Source organism: Vespa crabro, chromosome 19, assembly GCF_910589235.1.
Source record: "Vespa crabro chromosome 19, iyVesCrab1.2, whole genome shotgun sequence".
NCBI classification, from domain to species: Eukaryota; Metazoa; Arthropoda; class Insecta; order Hymenoptera; family Vespidae; genus Vespa; species Vespa crabro.
In genome coordinates, this window is record NC_060973.1 from 376,756 (window position 1) to 396,680 (window position 19,925).

The 19,925-nt window shown below is 34.7% G+C and overlaps 1 protein-coding gene across 13 annotated transcripts in view; it reads right to left on the reverse strand.

Moving 5' to 3' along the window:
- LOC124430547 (titin) overlaps positions 1-19,925 on the reverse strand; it is an 87,414-nt gene that overhangs the window by 7,012 nt on the left and 60,477 nt on the right. For 6 of the 13 annotated variants that reach the window (XM_046977291.1, XM_046977290.1, XM_046977295.1 and 3 more), the window contains 9 exons: positions 9,542-19,303; positions 9,069-9,094; positions 2,563-8,965; positions 2,182-2,229; positions 1,983-2,093; positions 1,747-1,899; positions 821-1,184; positions 423-738; positions 52-340 (listed from right to left, as the gene is read on the reverse strand). In XM_046977291.1, coding sequence (XP_046833247.1) covers positions 52-340; positions 423-738; positions 821-1,184; positions 1,747-1,899; positions 1,983-2,093; positions 2,182-2,229; positions 2,563-8,965; positions 9,069-9,094; positions 9,542-19,303 — 17,472 coding nt within the window. The remainder of the gene's footprint in view (positions 1-51; positions 341-422; positions 739-820; positions 1,185-1,746; positions 1,900-1,982; positions 2,094-2,181; positions 2,230-2,562; positions 8,966-9,068; positions 9,095-9,541; positions 19,304-19,925) is intronic. The other 7 variants (XM_046977302.1, XM_046977303.1, XM_046977296.1 and 4 more) reach the window with 6 other exon arrangements.

A 19,925-nucleotide genomic window follows, 5' to 3' on the forward strand; every position in this document is an offset into this window, starting at 1 on the left:
AGCATAAAGAGTCATAGAAAGTTTATGAATAGTAACAAAGTGTTATCTTACTTTCAACCACCAATGTTGATTGAGTCTCAGCTTTGCCAAAATTATTAGTAGCTACAACAGAATATTCTCCCGTATCTTCTAATTGTGGCTGGATTATAGTCAATGTATTTATATGACCATCTTGCTGTGGTGTTAGATCTTTAAGTGGCTTTCCATTTTTATACCATACTACTTTTGGTGCTGGATTACCAACAATTTGAGTAGATAACATAACAGTTTCTCCTTCTCGTACAACATACGATTGTAATGGTTCTAATATTTCTGGTGGTTCCTGATTGCTAGTTTTCACCTGTAGTTACAGTATGTGTAGTGATGTTTCATGTATTCCAGCATTTTAATTGCTATAAAAGATTTAATAACTTGTTACTTACTTTTAAAGGTATTTCGATGGTAGCTTCACCCTCTCTATTCTTAGCAACGATTTTATAATTTCCTTCCTGTTTCTTCTGAACTTTGGAAATTTTAACTACACTACAATACATGTGCATATCACTTTCGCTTGCAATGATGATATTTTCCTTGGTAGTAAGTTGTGTGTCCTTATAATACCATATGATTTCAGGTTCTGGTACGGCTACCAGACGACTTTCAAGTATCACATCATCACCTTCATCAACATATTTTGCTTTAGGTTTTCGAGAGAAAGTTGGTGGAATTCCTTCGAGAATGTCAACCAGAGAAGATTCTCTATATAGAAAATGAGATAATCAATTAGTATTTCATTTACTTATTATCATTATTATTAAAAATTATTAATAAATCTTAATACCTTGACAAACTTTTTCTGGATGGTCCAGTTAAATCTGATCCATGGTCAGATAAAGGAGCTTCTACTACTAATTCCGTTGTGCTAGATGCAAATCCTGCAGTATTCTTGGCAACGCAAGTAAAGGTACCTGCATCTTCAGGGAACACTTCTCTGATAATCAAAGTTGCTACATTATCATCATCATAATAAATTTGGAAGTCTGGCGATGGTTTAATAATGGCTGTTTGACGGAACCAAGTTATTTGAGGTCTTGGCACACCTTCTACTTGACATTCGAATTGTACTGTATATCCATCTGGTGTATGAATTGGTTGTAATTTCTCAATAAATCTTGGAGCAGATGCCTTCTCTCCCGGTGCTGGTTCTAAACAAATATTATAAATCATATGTATTTTTTATGCATTATGTTGTCTGATACGGCTATAATTTCTTCTTGCATAATGACTTTGAATTTGTTAATGTTTATATAGATAAAAACTTGAAAGTTTTTATGCAAAATTCTTGCTATTACAAGATAAATTAAGGGCTGCAACATGTTTCCTCGTTGAACCTATTCATTGGCTTATCATGTTAGATGGGGTTCTCACGCTTTGCTGCAGAGATCTTGGTAGTTTCTTTTTTGCTGCAGAAACAGTTGATCGAAAGTTCTTTATTCACAATTTGATCTGTTTCGATTGAGAATGGCATTATGACGAGGAATGTTAAAATGTCGATCGAATAATCTTTAAGAATTACTATTCTTAAAAAAATATTTTTACTATAAACGCACAGTATACTGCGGTTCATTGCTCCATTATTAGCTAAATAGTGTCAAGTTATTCAAACCCGCAATAAATGTAATTTTTGTTTACATGTCAGTATTATCTATCTATCGTAATTTAAAAATTGTCAGGTTGTTTTGGCCCAGTTTATATAATAAAACTTACTTTCAAATACAGGCAATTTGTCGATCTTTTCATGTAATTTACGTTGTAAATATAACGTATAATGTACTTCATCTAACAGATATTGCGCTGGCACCCATCCTTTTTCTTCCGTTAAGTTTTTCTTTACGAACCACCAGTCTTGATTTGTATGATCTAAAAAAGACAATAAACAAATTTATGACAGGCGCGTATGACTTTTATTATATATTAATCAGTAATAAATATATAATACTTACCGATTATATATACTTTTTCACCCTCAACAAGATTAATTGCTTCATCTGTTTCAGCTACGTATGAACAAATTGAGTACATCGTATCGCCATCACGAACAACATATTCCACTTCTATAAAAATTATATAATATTTTATAAAAAGAAAAAAAAAAACGAAATAATTATCTGTATGAGTATATTAATACATGCTTATAGTTACCTTCTTCGAAAATATCTTCTTCTCTGGTGATGCTAAGTGTTGCTTCTTCTGTAATTTACATTTAATGTGAAATATTTAAAAAGATTAATGAATTGATATTAAATGTAGTTAACCAACTGTTAATTATTATAATGATGATGATAGCAATGTTCTTATTGTTTTTTTTACTTTTCAAACCGATATGCTTTTCATCGCAGGTTTTTAGTATAAGGATCGAATGAAATTTTGGATACCTAAAGAAGGAATGATGTACTCGCTGTTAACTGGAAATGAAATATGCTAAAAATAACAAATATATGTATAATGAAATTGAAAGTATATTATATGAAAATTAGAATGTTAACTGCAGAAGCAAATAATATAAGTAGATTATTATCAAACCTTCTTCGTAAGTAGATGGTCGTCTTTTAGCTTTTAATTTCAAAGCCAAGGTTTCATCTGTTTCCTCATAAGAATATTTTCGTTCACGTTTCAATTTCATTTTAACATCCGCTTCTTCGAATTCTTCTACAGAGTATGGACGAGGTTGTTTCTTTACTTTCCTCCTCAAAGGAAGTTTCAGTTCATCGGTTTCAAGTTCTTCGATACTATATTGTTCTCTATCTTCTTCATCAGATTCATCAATGATTTCTTCTATGATAGGACCAGAGTCATCTTCAACTTCTTGAATAAGTCGTATTGTTTCTTCTCCAGTTTCTTCTGAATATGTCATTTCACGTTTTTTCGGTTTTAGGCGAACTTTACCGGACATCGAAATATCTTCTTCTTCATACGTGTTCAATGAGATTTTAAACTCTTGCTCAACATCTTCTTTAGTTTTCGTTCGACGTGGTCTGAATGTCACATTTTCTATTTCAGTAACTTCTTTAATGTCGGTTCTCGGTTTCCTTTTTGGACGTAATTTACGTAATGTAACATCTTCATACAATTCTTCAATTGGTTTAGGTGCTTGTTTCGGCGGTTTACGTTTGAACGTGAATTCTCCGATCAATTCTTCTTCCTCTGGTACTTCGATTTCTTCCGTTCGTTGGATCGTTAATTCATCTGCTCCAACTTCTTCTACTTTAGGTTTAACTTCTTTCTTTTTCTTTAACGTTATATCAGTACGTACTTCATCCTTTTCTATTGGTTTCTCAACTTTCTTTATAATAACCTCAGTTTCTTCAACATCTTCGCTTACAGGCAATTTTTTCTTTGGTTTTCTCTTCAAAGTAATCTCCTCTACAGTTTCATCATCTTTTTCTTTTTCTACAACAATAGGCTTCTTGATTGTAATCTCATCCGCTGCTTCTTCAGTTACTGGTTTCTTCTTTGGTTTTTTCTTTATGGCCACTTCTTCGGTTACCTCTTCAGGAACCTTTTCTTCTTTTTTAGGTTCTGGTTTTTTCAAGACAACTTCATCAGTTACTTCTTCAGGCACAGGCTCCTTCTTTGGTTTCTTCTTTAACGTAATTTCTTCTACTACTTCTTCCTTTTCCTCTTCCACAACAACAGGCTTCTTGATTGTAACCTCATCCGCTGCTTCTTCAGTTACTGGTTTCTTCTTTGGTTTTTTCTTTATGGCCACTTCTTCGGTTACCTCTTCAGGAGCCTTTTCTTCTTTTTTAGGTTCTGGTTTTTTCAAGACAACTTCCTCAGTTACTTCTTCAGGCACAGGTTCCTTCTTTGGTTTCTTCTTTAACGTAATTTCTTCTACTACTTCTTCCTTTTCCTCTTCCACAACAACAGGCTTCTTGATTGTAACCTCATCCGCTGCTTCTTCAGTTACTGGTTTCTTCTTTGGTTTTTTCTTTATGGCCACTTCTTCGGTTACCTCTTCCGGAACCTTTTCTTCTTTTTTAGGTTCTGGTTTTTTCAAGACAACTTCATCAGTTACTTCTTCAGGCACAGGCTCCTTCTTTGGTTTCTTCTTTAACGTAATTTCTTCTACTACTTCTTCCTTTTCTTCTTCCACAACAACAGGCTTCTTGATTGTAACCTCATCCGCCGCTTCTTCAGTTACTGGTTTCTTCTTTGGTTTTTTCTTTATGGCCACTTCTTCAGTTACCTCTTCAGGAGCCTTTTCTTCTTTTTTAGGTTCTGGTTTTTTCAAGACAACTTCCTCAGTTACTTCTTCAGGCACAGGTTCCTTCTTTGGTTTCTTCTTTAACGTAATTTCTTCTACTACTTCTTCCTTTTCCTCTTCCACAACAACAGGCTTCTTGATTGTAACCTCATCCGCCGCTTCTTCAGTTACTGGTTTCTTCTTTGGTTTTTTCTTTATGGCCACTTCTTCGGTTACCTCTTCAGGACCCTTTTCTTCTTTTTTAGGTTCTAGTTTTTTCAAGACAACTTCTTCAGTTACTTCTTCAGGCACAGGCTCTTTCTTTGGTTTTTTCTTTAATGTAATTTCTTCTACCACTTCTTCCTTTTCCTCTTCCACAACAACAGGCTTTTTGATTGTAACCTCATCCGCTGCTTCTTCAGTTACTGGTTTCTTCTTTGGTTTTTTCTTTATGGCCACTTCTTCAGTTACCTCTTCAGGAGCCTTTTCTTCTTTTTTAGGTTCTGGTTTTTTCAAGACAACTTCCTCAGTTACTTCTTCAGGCACAGGCTCTTTCTTTGGTTTCTTCTTTAACTTAATTTCCTCTACGACTTCTTCCTTTTCCTCTTCCACAACAACAGGTTTCTTGATTATGACCTCATCAGCAGCTTCTTCAGTTACAGGTTTCTTCTTTGGTTTTTTCTTTATGGCCACTTCCTCAGTTACCTCTTCAGGAGCCTTTTCTTCTTTTTTAGGTTCTGGTTTTTTCAAGACAACTTCCTCAGTTACTTCTTCAGGCACAGGCTCTTTCTTTGGTTTCTTCTTTAACTTAATTTCCTCTACGACTTCTTCCTTTTCCTCTTCCACAACAACAGGTTTCTTGATTATGACCTCATCAGCAGCTTCTTCAGTCACAGGTTTCTTCTTTGGTTTTTTCTTTATGGCCACTTCTTCAGTTACCTCTTCAGGAGCCTTTTCTTCTTTTTTAGGTTCTGGTTTTTTCAAGACAACTTCCTCAGTTACTTCTTCAGGCACAGGCTCTTTCTTTGGTTTCTTCTTTAACTTAATTTCCTCTACGACTTCTTCCTTTTCCTCTTCCACAACAATAGGTTTTTTGATTATGACCTCATCCGCAGCTTCTTCAGTTACAGGTTTCTTCTTTGGTTTTTTCTTTATTGCTACCTCTTCAGATATTACTTCTGGAGTTTTTTCTTCTTCTTTAGGTTTTTTCAAAACTATTTCTTCAGCCATTTCTTCCAGAGCCGGCTTTTCTTTTGGTTTCTTCTTCAATGTAACTTCCTCTGTTATCTCTTCTTTTTCCTCTTCGACAACAACAGGTTTTTTAATCGTTACTTCTTCCTGTAAATCTTCTTCTGCGGGCTTCTTTTTAGGTTTCTTTAGCTTGGCTTTAGGCTTTACAATAATCTCTTCTGTTTCGTCCTCAGGAAGTTTAGGGCCAATTTCCTTTTCTTTACTGGGGAATTGCTCTGTACCTTCATCTTCTGGCTTTTCTTTCTTCCAACCTTTTAATTTTATAGTTTCTGGTTTTTCTTCTGGTTTTTCTTTTTGTGGTATTCGGAACTTTACTTCCGGTTCTTCTTCTGGCTCTGGAGATTTCGGTTTTCCTGGGATTAATGGGATTTGTTCGATTTCTTGATCAGGTTTCTTTCGTTCCTCTTTAACATAAGGCTTTGGTGTAGGTTCTGGTTGAGGTTCTTCCGGTTTTTCAACTTCTTCAGGTACATACTTTTCGAGCTCTGGCCTGTCAAATTCAGTAGGTTTAAATTCTTCGGGCTCAAGTTTCATTTTAGGCTTTCGTTTCTTTTCTTTAGGTTCTTTTGTCTCTGTATCTTCTTTTACTGGTTTCTTTGGAGTCTCTTCGATTTCTTCTATTTCTTTAACGGGTATTTTCTTTAATTTAATCTCTTCTGGTTGTGGTTCTTCCTGTGCAGGAACCTTACCTTTTTGTATAACCAATTTTTGTGGTTTCTCTGGTTCCTCCGTCTTTTTCTTAGGCTTACGTTCATATACTGACTTATCTTCTATTTCCTCTAAAGGAATCTCCTTTAATTTCTCAAATTCCTTATCCAGTTTTTCTAATTCCGTAATTTCTTTTTCTGGTAATTTCGGTTTTTTATATTTTATCTTTAATATCTTTAATGCTTCTTCTGTATTTCTCGATAGAATACCAACTTGAACAGGATTTTCCTCAAGAAGCGTAAGCTTTGGTTTTTGCAATTCTGGTGGATAGTCACCAATAAATGTGATCCAACTGCGTAATAAAACTTTTGGAATTTTTGCTACTGTACTATCCTTTTTCTTTGGCACTGCTACTTTTTTCAATTTTATTGAGCCGAATTGTACGACATCTTGTGGCTCCATGTATTTCAATTTTGTTGGTTTTATTTCCTTTCTTTCTATTTTTTGTGGTACTAATTTTTGAAGCTCTGGAGGTAGCGGTTTTTTCTCTTTCTTCTTCTTCGTCGGTTCCCATTGTATCTTTTCTGGCATGGGTTCTAATACAGGTCTTTCATATTCTGGTTCTACCCACTCTTCTATTTCATCTTTCTTAGGAATTTTCTTTTTCTTCTTTTTAGCAACAGATTTCTCCTTTACTTCCTCCTTTACAATCTTTTCTTCTTCTTTCTCTATTTCTTTTGGTTTTTCTGGTTGGACTGTTATAACTTGTTTATCGACTGATTTAGGGAGATCTTCTTTTATAGGAATAACATCCGGTTTTTCTTCTTTCTCGGGTAGTGAAATTTTCTTTTTAGGTGCCTCCTTTACAGAAACTTCTGTTACTTCAGGCCTTTCCTCTGGTTTTTCTTCAATCGGAAGTCCTTTTTCTCTCTTTGGTTTCTCCTCTGTTGGTATTTCACTTGTCCTTGTATCCGGAAACACTTCTGTCGTTTGTATACTTTCTTGCATTATGATTGTTGACTTCGGTTTTTCTTCGATTCGTTTATCCAGTTTAAGCTCTTCTACAGTATCCTCTTGTTGTTCTTCCTTCTGCTTCTTGGGAAACTTCTGAACATGTGTTTTTGTTACTTTAACTTTTTCCTCTTTCTTCAATATTGGATGAGCTTGATCTGTTTGCGCATGTTCTTCAGGTAATTCTTGTGAAGTTATTTCTGTCGTTATTTCTGTTATCTCAATGCCTTCTATAGGAATAACTTCAGGCGTTGCTTTTTCTGGTTTTGCTTTTTTCAATTCTATTTCTTGAATTGTTTCTTCCGGTTTCTCCTCTTCTTTTTCCACAGCTTTCTTTTCATCTAATGGAGTAGGGAGTATTTTTTTAGCTTTTTTCTTGGCAACTTTTTCAGAAGAAATGTCTTCTATTGCCTTCTCCGGTTGTTCTTTGACTTCTTTAACTTTCGATTTCTTGGGTGCTGTTTCAGTAGAAACCTTTGTAGTCTTTGCAATTTCTTTTGCTTCTCCTTCTTCAATAACAGAAACCTGCTCTTCCTTTGATTTTTCTATTTGGAGTGGAACTTCACTAATTTCTAATACATCTTCTTGCGTTTCCTTTGGAACCTTCATTACTAAAATCTTATCCACTTTAATTTTTTCTTCAATAATTTCTTCTGTTTTTGCAACATCTTTCTTAACTTTTAATTCTGGAATTTGTTGGGTCGTATCTTCTGATATTGTTTCGGTTACTTGTATGCTGTCTTCTGTTGTAATGGTAGGAGAAATTTTTTCCTTTTCTGGTTTTTTCGAAACTATTTCTTCAACCCGTTCCTCTACTATTTGTTCTTGTATATCATCTGCTTTCTTCTTTTTCTTTGGTGCTCTTTTAATAGTAATATCGGTTACCTTGACTTTTTCTTCCTTAAGCTCAGTTTGTGTTGCTTCCTCTGGGGAAATTGTTTCTTCCTGTGGTAGCTCTTCTATATAAGATCCTGTTATTATTTCTATTATTTGTATACCTTCCTTTGACACAATTTCCTCCAATGCTTTTGCAGTGATAGGTTTTTGCATAACGATTTCTTCAATTCGTTCTTCAGGTATTCCAGATTCTGTAATCGTGCTCTTTTTCTTTTTTATTACTTTTTTCGATGGTGTTTCAGTGATCTCTATTATCTGTTGCTCCTCCATAATTTTGGCTTCATCAGCTGTTTTTTCTATTACTTCCTGGGTAACAATGATGGACTCATCTTTCTTTGCTGGTTTTTGCTTTTTAATTACTTTCTTCGTTGGAGTTTCAATAACTTCAACTATTTGTTCCATAGCTTTCTTTTCTTCTTCTACGATGGGCTTAGCCTTTTCCTCCTTTGGTTTTTCTATAACAAACTCTTCTATCACTTCCTCTGGAATACCATCGTCTTTTATAACAGTTGTTTTCTTCCTAATGATTTTCTTCGAAGGTGTTTCTACAATTTCTACAATACCTTTCTTTTCTATGGTCGATATTTTTTCTAATGGTTTTTCCAAAATCTCTTCAATAACCTGTTCTTCTTTCTCTTTTGATTTTGGTTTAACTTTCTTTCTTATAATTTTACGCGTTGGAGATTCTATTATTTCCTCCTCTTCTATGATAAGAGTTTCTTCTTTCGTTTGAGGAGCTTCTATTTTAATTTCTGTAATTTGAGCACTTTCCGTTACATCCGTGACAGGTTGAACTTTTTCTTTCTTTGGTTTTTCTATTATTAATTCTTCAACGATTTCCTCCGTGACTTCATCGATTACTTTCTGTGGCTTTTTCTTCTTTTTAACAACTTTTTTAGTAGGAGTTTCTTCGATAATTTCTTCCTGAATTTCCTGTTATTTTACAAATATAATATAACATTAATATTGTTTAAAAATTTTTTATATATATATATATATATATATACAATTATGTTTTTATGTCAGTTTATCTCACCTCTTCTGTTGTCTTCTCTACAATATCTGTAAAATAAAAGTAATTATATTAATGCATGTAATAAATATTAAATAATTAGCTCAGTAATTTTATTCTGTGAAAATTTTAATGTCACTATTTTTAAGGTGTAAGTAAATATATCGTTACGTTCTTTCATTTTTCACTGCTAATATAATAAATAGAAATAAATATTTTAATCGTAAATATATATGAATTTAATTTAATGTTAATTTTAAATACTATTTTAGTATGATATTTCCGTTTAAATTACTGATACAACCAATCCCAGGTAAATCTCAGCCTATATTGTCTGCATGAATGAATAAGATAGTAAATGTTGTTATATGCGTATGCTTGTGTTGTATTTTTTTTTAAATATTTTACGAACAGATGCGTAATATATATATATATATATATTACATATATATATATAGCTTTTTAGGATTGACAATATTATGTAAAAATGGGCTTACCTCCTGATACGATTTCATCAGTTTTAGGTTTTAACGGTCTTGTGTATTTTGGTCTATCGTGTGTTTCTGGTGTAGTGTCTTCTATATCATCAGTTAAAGCTGTTAAGAGTGGTACAGTTTTGTCTTTATTTAACGTGTCTTTATGTTCCACTAAAGTGATAATATCTGCAACTTCCATTATTTCATCCTTACCTAACGGGATGCCATTTACTTTTTCCTCTTTTTCTGATAAATCATCAACCTTTTTCTTTTTCTTCCTTACCACTACCTTTTCTACAATTTCTTCTGTAATTGTATCTTCCACTTGTTCAGTTTCTTTGGGTTTTTCTTCTTCAGTAGGAACTTTCTCTACCATAACGACAGTCTGTTCTTTTTCTACTGGAGATAAATCCGGTTTTGTCTCATCATCAACCATTTTTTCCGGGACAGCTTTCTTCTTAGGTTTTTTCTGCTTCGTTTTACGTATTGTTATATCTTCATCTATTTCATCTTTCGGATGTTCAGGAAGAGCTTCGGCTTTTATACTCGGGAATTTTTCCGGGACTTCATCTTCTGGCTTTTCTTTCTTCCAACCTTTTAATTTTATAGTTTCTGGTTCTTCTTCTGGTTTTTCTTTTTGTGGTATTCGGAACTTTACTTCCGGTTCTTCTTCTGGCTCTGGAGGTTTCGGTTTTCCTGGGATTAATGGGATTTGTTCGATTTCTTGATCAGGTTTCTTTCGTTCCTCTTTAACATAAGGCTTTGGTGTAGGTTCTGGTTGAGGCTCTTCTGGTTTTTCAACTTCTTCAGGTACATACTTTTCGAGCTCTGGCCTATCAAATTCAGTAGGTTTAAATTCTTCATGTTCAAGTTTCATTTTGGGCTTTCGTTTCTTTTCTTTAGGTTCTTTTGTCTCTGTAGTTTCTTTTACTGGTTTCTTTGGAGTCTCTTCGATTTCTTCTATTTCTTTAACGGGTATTTTCTTTAATTTGATCTCTTCAGGTTGTGGTTCGTCCTGTGCAGGAACCTTACCTTTTTGTATAACCAATTTTTGTGGTTTCTCAGGTTCCTCCGTCTTTTTCTTAGGCTTACGCTCATATACTGACTTATCTTCTATTTCCTCTAAAGGAATCTCCTTTAATTTCTCAAATTCCTTATCCAGTTTTTCTAATTCCGTTATTTCTTTTTCTGGTAATTTCGGTTTTTTAATCTTTTTCTTTAATACTTTAAGTGCTTCTTCCGCATTCCTTGAAAGAATACCAACTTGAACAGGATTTTCTTCAAGAAGCGTAAGCTTTGGTTTTTGCAATTCTGGTGGATAGTCACCAATAAATGTGATCCAACTGCGTAATAAAACTTTTGGAATTTTTGCTACTGTACTATCCTTTTTCTTTGGCACTGCTACTTTTTTCAATTTTATTGAGCCGAATTGTACGACATCTTGTGGCTCCATGTATTTCAATTTTGTTGGTTTTATTTCCTTTCTTTCTATTTTTTGTGGTACTAATTTTTGAAGCTCTGGAGGTAGCGGTTTTTTCTCTTTCTTCTTCTTCGTCGGTTCCCATTGTATCTTTTCTGGCATGGGTTCTAACACAGGTCTTTCATATTCTGGTTCTACCCACTCTTCTATTTCATCTTTCTTAGGAATTTTCTTTTTCTTCTTTTTAGCAACAGGTTTCTCCTTTACTTCCTCTGGTACACTTAATTCTTCTTCTTTCTTAATGTCTTCAGATTTATCTAAGATTACTGTAATATCTTTTGGACTTTCCTCTCGGGTAGGAATCTGTTCTATCAAATGCTTATCAGGTGATTCATCTGGAGGAGCTTTTTTCTTAGGTTTTTTCAACTTCGTTTTACGTATTGTTATATCTTCATCTACTTCATCTTTTGGATGTTCAGGAAGAGCTTCGGCTTTTATACTCGGGAATTTTTCCGAGACTTCATCTTCTGGCTTTTCTTTCTTCCAACCTTTTAATTTTATAGTTTCTGGTTCTTCTTCTGGTTTTTCTTTTTGTGGTATTCGGAACTTTACTTCCGGTTCTTCTTCTGGCTCTGGAGGTTTCGGTTTTCCTGGGATTAATGGGATTTGTTCGATTTCTTGATCAGGTTTCTTTCGTTCCTCTTTAACATAAGGCTTTGGTGTAGGTTCTGGTTGAGGCTCTTCTGGTTTTTCAACTTCTTCAGGTACATACTTTTCGAGCTCTGGCCTATCAAATTCAGTAGGTTTAAATTCTTCATGTTCAAGTTTCATTTTGGGCTTTCGTTTCTTTTCTTTAGGTTCTTTTGTCTCTGTAGTTTCTTTTACTGGTTTCTTTGGAGTCTCTTCGATTTCTTCTATTTCTTTAACGGGTATTTTCTTTAATTTAATCTCTTCTGGTTGTGGTTCTTCCTGTGCAGGAACCTTACCTTTTTGTATAACCAATTTTTGTGGTTTCTCAGGTTCCTCCGTCTTTTTCTTAGGCTTACGCTCATATACTGACTTATCTTCTATTTCCTCTAAAGGAATCTCCTTCAATTTCTCAAATTCCTTATCCAGTTTTTCTAATTCCGTTATTTCTTTTTCTGGTAATTTCGGTTTTTTAATCTTTTTCTTTAATACTTTAAGTGCTTCTTCCGCATTCCTTGAAAGAATACCAACTTGAACAGGATTTTCTTCAAGAAGCGTAAGCTTTGGTTTTTGCAATTCTGGTGGATAGTCACCAATAAACGTAATTCTGCTACGCAATAAAACCTTTGGTATTTTTGCTACTTTAGGTTCTTTCTTCTTTGGTACTGTAACTTTCCGCAATTTTATTGTACCAATTTGAACAACTTCTTCAGGTTTCGAATATTGCAGTTTTGTCGGTTTTATTTCTTTTCTTTCTATTTTTTGTGGTATCAATTTCTGTAACTCTGGAGAAAGTGGCTTCTTTTCTTTCTTCTTTTTTGGAACCCTCTCTATTTTCTCCGGTAATGGCTCTAAAATCGGTTTTTCATATTCCGGTTCTACCCACTCCTCTATATCATCCTTCTTAGGAACTTTCTTCTTCTTCTTCTTTAAACGAGGAACTTCATCTACGTCCTTTTGTATAGACACCTCCGCATTTACATCAACGGCTTCTGTAATATGAACTTCCGAAATTTTTACAGATTCGTCTACATCGGTAATAGGTATAAGCCGTTCTTCTTTTGGCTTTTCTATTACGATCTCTTCCACTACTTCCTCAGGTACACCAGCTTCAGTGATTCTTGTCTTTTTCTTTTTGATTACTTTCTTCAATGGCGTCTCAGTAATTTCTACGATCTGCTGTTCCTCCATGATCTTTGTTTCATCTCCAGTTTTCTCTATAATCTCTTCTGTTATCACAGTTGGTTCACCTTTCTTTGTTGGCTTCTTTTTCCTCTTTATTATTTTCTTTGTTGGTGTTTCCGTCACTTCGATTACTTCTGGCTTTTCTTCTTTAGCTTCCTCTAACTCTTCCAAAAGTGGTTTTGCCTGTTCTTCCTTTGGTTTCTCTATGACGATCTCTTCCACTACTTCCTCAGGCACACCAGCTTCAGTGATTCTTGTCTTTTTCTTTTTGATTACTTTCTTCAATGGCGTCTCAGTAATTTCCACAATTTGTTGTTCTTCCATGATCTTTGTTTCATCTCCAGTTTTCTCTATAATCTCTTCTGTTATCACAGTTGGTTCACCTTTCTTTGTTGGCTTCTTTTTCCTCTTTATTATTTTCTTTGTTGGTGTTTCCGTCACTTCGATTACTTCTGGCTTTTCTTCTTTAGCTTCCTCTAACTCTTCCAAAAGTGGTTTTGCCTGTTCTTCCTTTGGTTTCTCTATGACGATCTCTTCCACTACTTCCTCAGGCACACCAGCTTCAGTGATTCTTGTCTTTTTCTTTTTGATTACTTTCTTCAATGGCGTCTCAGTAATTTCCACAATTTGTTGTTCTTCCATGATCTTTGTTTCATCTCCAGTTTTCTCTATAATCTCTTCTGTTATCACAGTTGCATCCCCTTTCTTTGTTGGCTTCTTTTTCCTCTTTATTATTTTCTTTGTTGGCGTTTCTGTCACTTCTATTATTTCTGGCTTTTCTTCTTTAGCTTCCTCTAATTCTTCCAAAAGTGGTTTTGCCTGTTCTTCCTTTGGTTTCTCTATGACGATCTCTTCCACTACCTCCTCAGGTACACCAGCTTTAGTGATTCTTGACTTTTTCTTTTTGATTATCTTCTTCAATGGCGTCTCAGTAATTTCCACAATTTGTTGTTCTTCCATGATCTTTGTTTCATCTCCAGTTTTCTCTATAATCTCTTCTGTTATCACAGTTGGTTCACCTTTCTTTGTTGGCTTCTTTTTCCTCTTTATTATTTTCTTTGTTGGCGTTTCTGTCACTTCTATTATTTCTGGCTTTTCTTCTTTAGCTTCCTCTAACTCTTCCAAAAGTGGTTTTGCCTGTTCTTCCTTTGGTTTCTCTATGACGATCTCTTCCACTACCTCCTCAGGTACTCCAGCTTTAGTGATTCTTGTCTTTTTCTTTTTGATTATCTTCTTCAATGGCGTCTCAGTAACTTCCACAATTTGTTGTTCTTCCATGATCTTTGTTTCATCTCCAGTTTTCTCTATAATCTCTTCTGTTATCACAGTTGGTTCACCTTTCTTTGTTGGCTTCTTTTTCCTCTTTATTATTTTCTTTGTTGGCGTTTCTGTTACTTCGATTACTTCTGGCTTTTCTTCTTTAGCTTCCACTAACTCTTCCAAAAGTGGTTTTGCCTGTTCTTCCTTTGGTTTTTCTATGACCAATTCTTCTATCACTTCCTCAGGTACACCAGCTTCAGTGATTCTTGTCTTTTTCTTTTTGATTACTTTCTTCAATGGCGTCTCAGTAATTTCCACAATTTGTCGCTCTTCCATGATTTTAGTTTCATCTCCAGTTTTCTCTATAATCTCTTCTGTTATCACAGTTGGTTCACCTTTCTTTGTTGGCTTCTTTTTCCTCTTTATTATTTTCTTTGTTGGCGTTTCTGTTACTTCGATTACTTCTGGCTTTTCTTCTTTAGCTTCCACTAACTCTTCCAAAAGTGGTTTTGCCTGTTCTTCCTTTGGTTTCTCTATGACGATCTCTTCCACTACTTCCTCAGGCACACCAGCTTCAGTGATTCTTGTCTTTTTCTTTTTGATTACTTTCTTCAATGGCGTCTCAGTAATTTCCACAATTTGTTGCTCTTCCATGATTTTAGTTTCATCTCCAGTTTTCTCTATAATCTCTTGTGTTATCACAGTTGCCTCCCCTTTCTTTGTTGGCTTCTTCTTCCTTTTAATTATTTTCTTTGTTGGCGTTTCTGTCACTTCGATTACTTCTGGCTTTTCTTCTTTAGCTTCCTCTAACTCTTCCAAAAGTGGTTTTGCCTGTTCTTCCTTTGGTTTTTCTATGACCAATTCTTCTATCACTTCCTCAGGTACACCAGCTTCAGTGATTCTTGTCTTTTTCTTTTTGATTACTTTCTTCAATGGCGTCTCAGTAATTTCCACAATTTGTTGTTCTTCCATGATCTTAGTTTCATCTCCAGTTTTCTCTATAATCTCTTCTGTTATCACAGTTGCATCCCCTTTCTTTGTTGGCTTCTTTTTCCTCTTTATTATTTTCTTTGTTGGCGTTTCTGTTACTTCAATTACTTCTGGCTTTTCTTCTTTAGCTTCTTCTAACTCTTCCAAAAGTGGTTTTGCCTGTTCTTCCTTTGGTTTCTCTATGACGATCTCTTCCACTACTTCCTCAGGCACACCAGCTTCAGTGATTCTTGTCTTTTTCTTTTTGATTACTTTCTTCAATGGCGTCTCAGTAATTTCCACAATTTGTTGTTCCTCCATGATCTTAGTTTCATCTCCAGTTTTCTCTATAATCTCTTCTGTTATCACAGTTGCCTCCCCTTTCTTTGTTGGCTTCTTCTTCCTTTTAATTATTTTCTTTGTTGGCGTTTCTGTCACTTCGATTACTTCTGGCTTTTCTTCTTTAGCTTCCTCTAACTCTTCCAAAAGTGGTTTTGCCTGTTCTTCATTTGGTTTTTCTATGACCAATTCTTCTATCACTTCCTCAGGTACACCAGCTTCAGTGATTCTTGTCTTCTTCTTTTTGATTACTTTCTTCAATGGCGTCTCAGTAATTTCCACAATTTGTTGCTCTTCCATGATTTTAGTTTCATCTCCAGTTTTCTCTATAATCTCTTGTGTTATCACAGTTGCCTCCCCTTTCTTTGTTGGCTTCTTTTTCCTTTTTATTATTTTCTTTGTTGGCGTTTCTGTTACTTCAATTACTTCTGCCTTTTCTTCTTTAGCTTCCTCTAACACTTCCAAAAGTGGTTTTGCCTGTTCTTCCTTTGGTTTTTCTATGACCAATTCTTCTATCACTTCCTCAGGTACACCAGCTTCAGTGATTCTTGTCTTCTTCTTTTTGATTACTTTCTTCAATGGCGTCTCAGTAATTTCCACAATTTGTTGCTCTTCCATGATTTTAGTTTCATCTCCAGTTTTCTCTATAATCTCTTGTGTTATCACAGTTGCCTCCCCTTTCTTTGTTGGTTTCTTTTTCCTTTTTATTATTTTCTTTGTTGGCGTTTCTGTTACTTCAATTACTTCTGGCTTTTCTTCTTTAGCTTCCTCTAACACTTCCAAAAGTGGTTTTGCCTGTTCTTCCTTTGGTTTCTCTATGACGATCTCTTCCAGTACTTCCTCAGGCACACCAGCTTCAGTGATTCTTGTCTTCTTCTTTTTGATTACTTTCTTCAATGGCGTCTCAGTAATTTCCACAATTTGTTGCTCTTCCATGATTTTAGTTTCATCTCCAGTTTTCTCTATAATCTCTTGTGTTATCACAGTTGCCTCCCCTTTCTTTGTTGGTTTCTTTTTCCTTTTTATTATTTTCTTTGTTGGCGTTTCTGTTACTTCAATTACTTCTGGCTTTTCTTCTTTAGCTTCTTCTAACTCTTCCAAAAGTGGTTTTGCCTGTTCTTCCTTTGGTTTCTCTATGACGATCTCTTCCACTACTTCCTCAGGCACACCAGCTTCAGTGATTCTTGTCTTTTTCTTTTTGATTACTTTCTTCAATGGCGTCTCAGTAATTTCCACAATTTGTTGTTCCTCCATGATCTTAGTTTCATCTCCAGTTTTCTCTATAATCTCTTCTGTTATCACAGTTGCCTCCCCTTTCTTTGTTGGCTTCTTTTTCTTCTTTATTATTTTCTTTGTTGGTGTTTCCGTCACTTCGATTACTTCTGGCTTTTCTTCTTTAGCTTCCTCTAACTCTTCCAAAAGTGGTTTTGCCTGTTCTCCCTTTGGTTTCTCTATGACGATCTCTTCCACTACCTCCTCAGGTACACCAGCTTTAGTGATTCTTGTCTTTTTCTTTTTGATTATCTTCTTCAATGGCGTCTCAGTAATTTCCACAATTTGTTGTTCCTCCATGATCTTTGTTTCATCTCCAGTTTTCTCTATGATCTCTTCTGTTATCACAGTTGCCTCCCCTTTCTTTGTTGGCTTCTTTTTCCTTTTTATTATTTTCTTTGTTGGCGTTTCTGTTACTTCAATTACTTCTGGCTTTTCTTCTTTAGCTTCCTCTAACTCTTCAAAAAGTGGTTTTGCCTGTTCTTCCTTTGGTTTCTCTATGACGATCTCTTCCACTACCTCCTCAGGCACACCAGCTTCAGTGATTCTTGTCTTTTTCTTTTTGATTACTTTCTTCAATGGCGTCTCAGTAATTTCCACAATTTGTTGTTCTTCCATGATCTTAGTTTCATCTCCAGTTTTCTCTATAATCTCTTCTGTTATCACAGTTGGTTCACCTTTCTTTGTTGGCTTCATTTTCCTCTTTATTATTTTCTTTGTTGGCGTTTCTGTCACTTCTATTATTTCTGGCTTTTCTTCTTTAGCTTCCTCTAACTCTTCCAAAAGTGGTTTTGCCTGTTCTTCCTTTGGTTTCTCTATGACGATCTCTTCCACTACCTCCTCAGGTACACCAGCTTTAGTGATTCTTGTCTTTTTCTTTTTGATAATCTTCTTCAATGGCGTCTCAGTAATTTCCACAATTTGTTGTTCTTCCATGATCTTTGTCTCATCTCCAGTTTTCTCTATAATCTCTTCTGTTATCACAGTTGGTTCACCTTTCTTTGTTGGCTTCTTTTTCCTCTTTATTATTTTCTTTGTTGGCGTTTCTGTCACTTCTATTATTTCTGGCTTTTCTTCTTTAGCTTCCTCTAACTCTTCCAAAAGTGGTTTTGCCTGTTCTTCCTTTGGTTTCTCTATGACGATCTCTTCCACTACCTCCTCAGGTACACCAGCTTTAGTGATTCTTGTCTTTTTCTTTTTGATTATCTTCTTCAATGGCGTCTCAGTAATTTCCACAATTTGTTGTTCTTCCATGATCTTTGTCTCATCTCCAGTTTTCTCTATAATCTCTTCTGTTATCACAGTTGGTTCACCTTTCTTTGTTGGCTTCTTTTTCCTCTTTATTATTTTCTTTGTTGGCGTTTCTGTTACTTCAATTACTTCTGGCTTTTCTTCTTTAGCTTCCTCTAACTCTTCCAAAAGTGGTTTTGCCTGTTCTTCCTTTGGTTTCTCTATGACGATCTCTTCCACTACCTCCTCAGGTACACCAGCTTCAGTGATTCTTGTCTTTTTCTTTTTGATTAACTTCTTCAATGGCGTCTCAGTAATTTCCACAATTTGTTGTTCCTCCATGATCTTTGTTTCATCTCCAGTTTTCTCTATGATCTCTTCTGTTATCACAGTTGGCTCCCCTTTCTTTGTTGGCTTCTTTTTCCTTTTTATGATTTTCTTAGTTGGCGTTTCCGTCACTTCGATTACTTCCGGCTTTTCTTCTATCGGCCACTCTAATTCTTCAAGGATTTGTTGGGCACGTTCTTTCTTCGGTTTTTTTATGACTATTTCTTCTACCACCTCTTCTGGTACCCCAGCTTCAGTGATTCTTGTCTTTTTCTTTTTGATTACTTTCTTCAACGGTGTCTCAGTTATTTCAATTATCTTTTGATCTTCCATAATCTTTTTCTCCTCTGTCGTTTTCTTTACGGTTTCTTTTGTTATAGTCGTAGGTTGATCTTTCTTAGTTATCTTCTTTGTTATTACTCTTGTTGTAGGAGTGTCTAGAATTTCTATTATTTCTTCAGGAATTTCTTTTACTTGTTCTACTGTTATTGCCTGTGTTACTTGTACGCTTTCTTTAGTTCCAATGGTCTCAGTAACTCTTTTCTTTTTTGGTTTGATTGGAATTGTTTCCTTTATTGTCTCTTCTTCTTGGTTTATCTCAGTAGCTGTCCTAAATGGTTTCTCTATTAGCTCTTCTGTCGTTATTTCTTCTACGAAGCGTTCTTTCTTTTCTTTTCTTTTAGGTACTTTCCTTTGCTTATCCGGTTGTTTATCTTCTTCAAGTGGAGTTTCCTCTATTTCCTCTATTTTTGTTGGTACTATTTCTTCCTGATCTACAATGTCTGTTATTTCTTCTATTGACATAAATTGTTTTTTCGGTATCTGTGGTAAGGTCGATTTAATGTTGTCCAATTCTTCTTCGATAACGACAACATTTTCTTCTTCTTTTCCCAATGGTTTCTTCTTTCGTATAATTGTTTTCTTTGTTTTAATAGCTGCAGTATCTTCGTCCTTGCTGCCTCGCCTAAATTTCGTTGTGTATTCTTCTGTCACCTCAGTATCAGATTCGTACGATGGTTGTTGTGTTAAATCGTGTTTTGTTTTGTGTGGTAATGTGATTGTGGTGTCATGTTGCACTGGTGCTTCTGTTGTTTCTGAAATGTATACAGAACAGGTGTGATATGATAAAAATGTAGTAGTGAGTTGACAATTTGTTGATTACTTTATTTGGTTTGACTTCTATGCTCCATCGACACATTGCTGGATATTGACTGGATTAATTTTAAAGGTACTTTATATTTTAATATTATTCTCCAGTATAATATATAATGATTTAATTGGAAATAAATATCTATTGATGACATTATATGTGTATCTGTATTACATTGTTGAACAGACAATGTATACAGATATAAATGAGCTGGTTTAATGGAGTATGATATCGGTTACTTTTGTAATGAAATATATTTGTGATTAGTGGTACATTTGTATACTTGTGTTGTATAGTGTTTGTTCTCAGACCGATTATCAGAATGTATTATCTGTTTGTGAATTTTCACCCCGTTTCTTGACCTCCATTTGACTTTATGTAAAATCGATTTTCTACTTACCTATTTATCACGATTGCTTGCTACTTAGATACCTACGCATTATTTTCATTTTTTATTTGACGTTATAATTTTACACAGTTATAGTTTTTTTTTTTTTTTTTTTTTTTTTTTTTTTTTTTTTATTCATCAATGTAATTTATTAACATTCTAAATAGTTTGAGGGTAA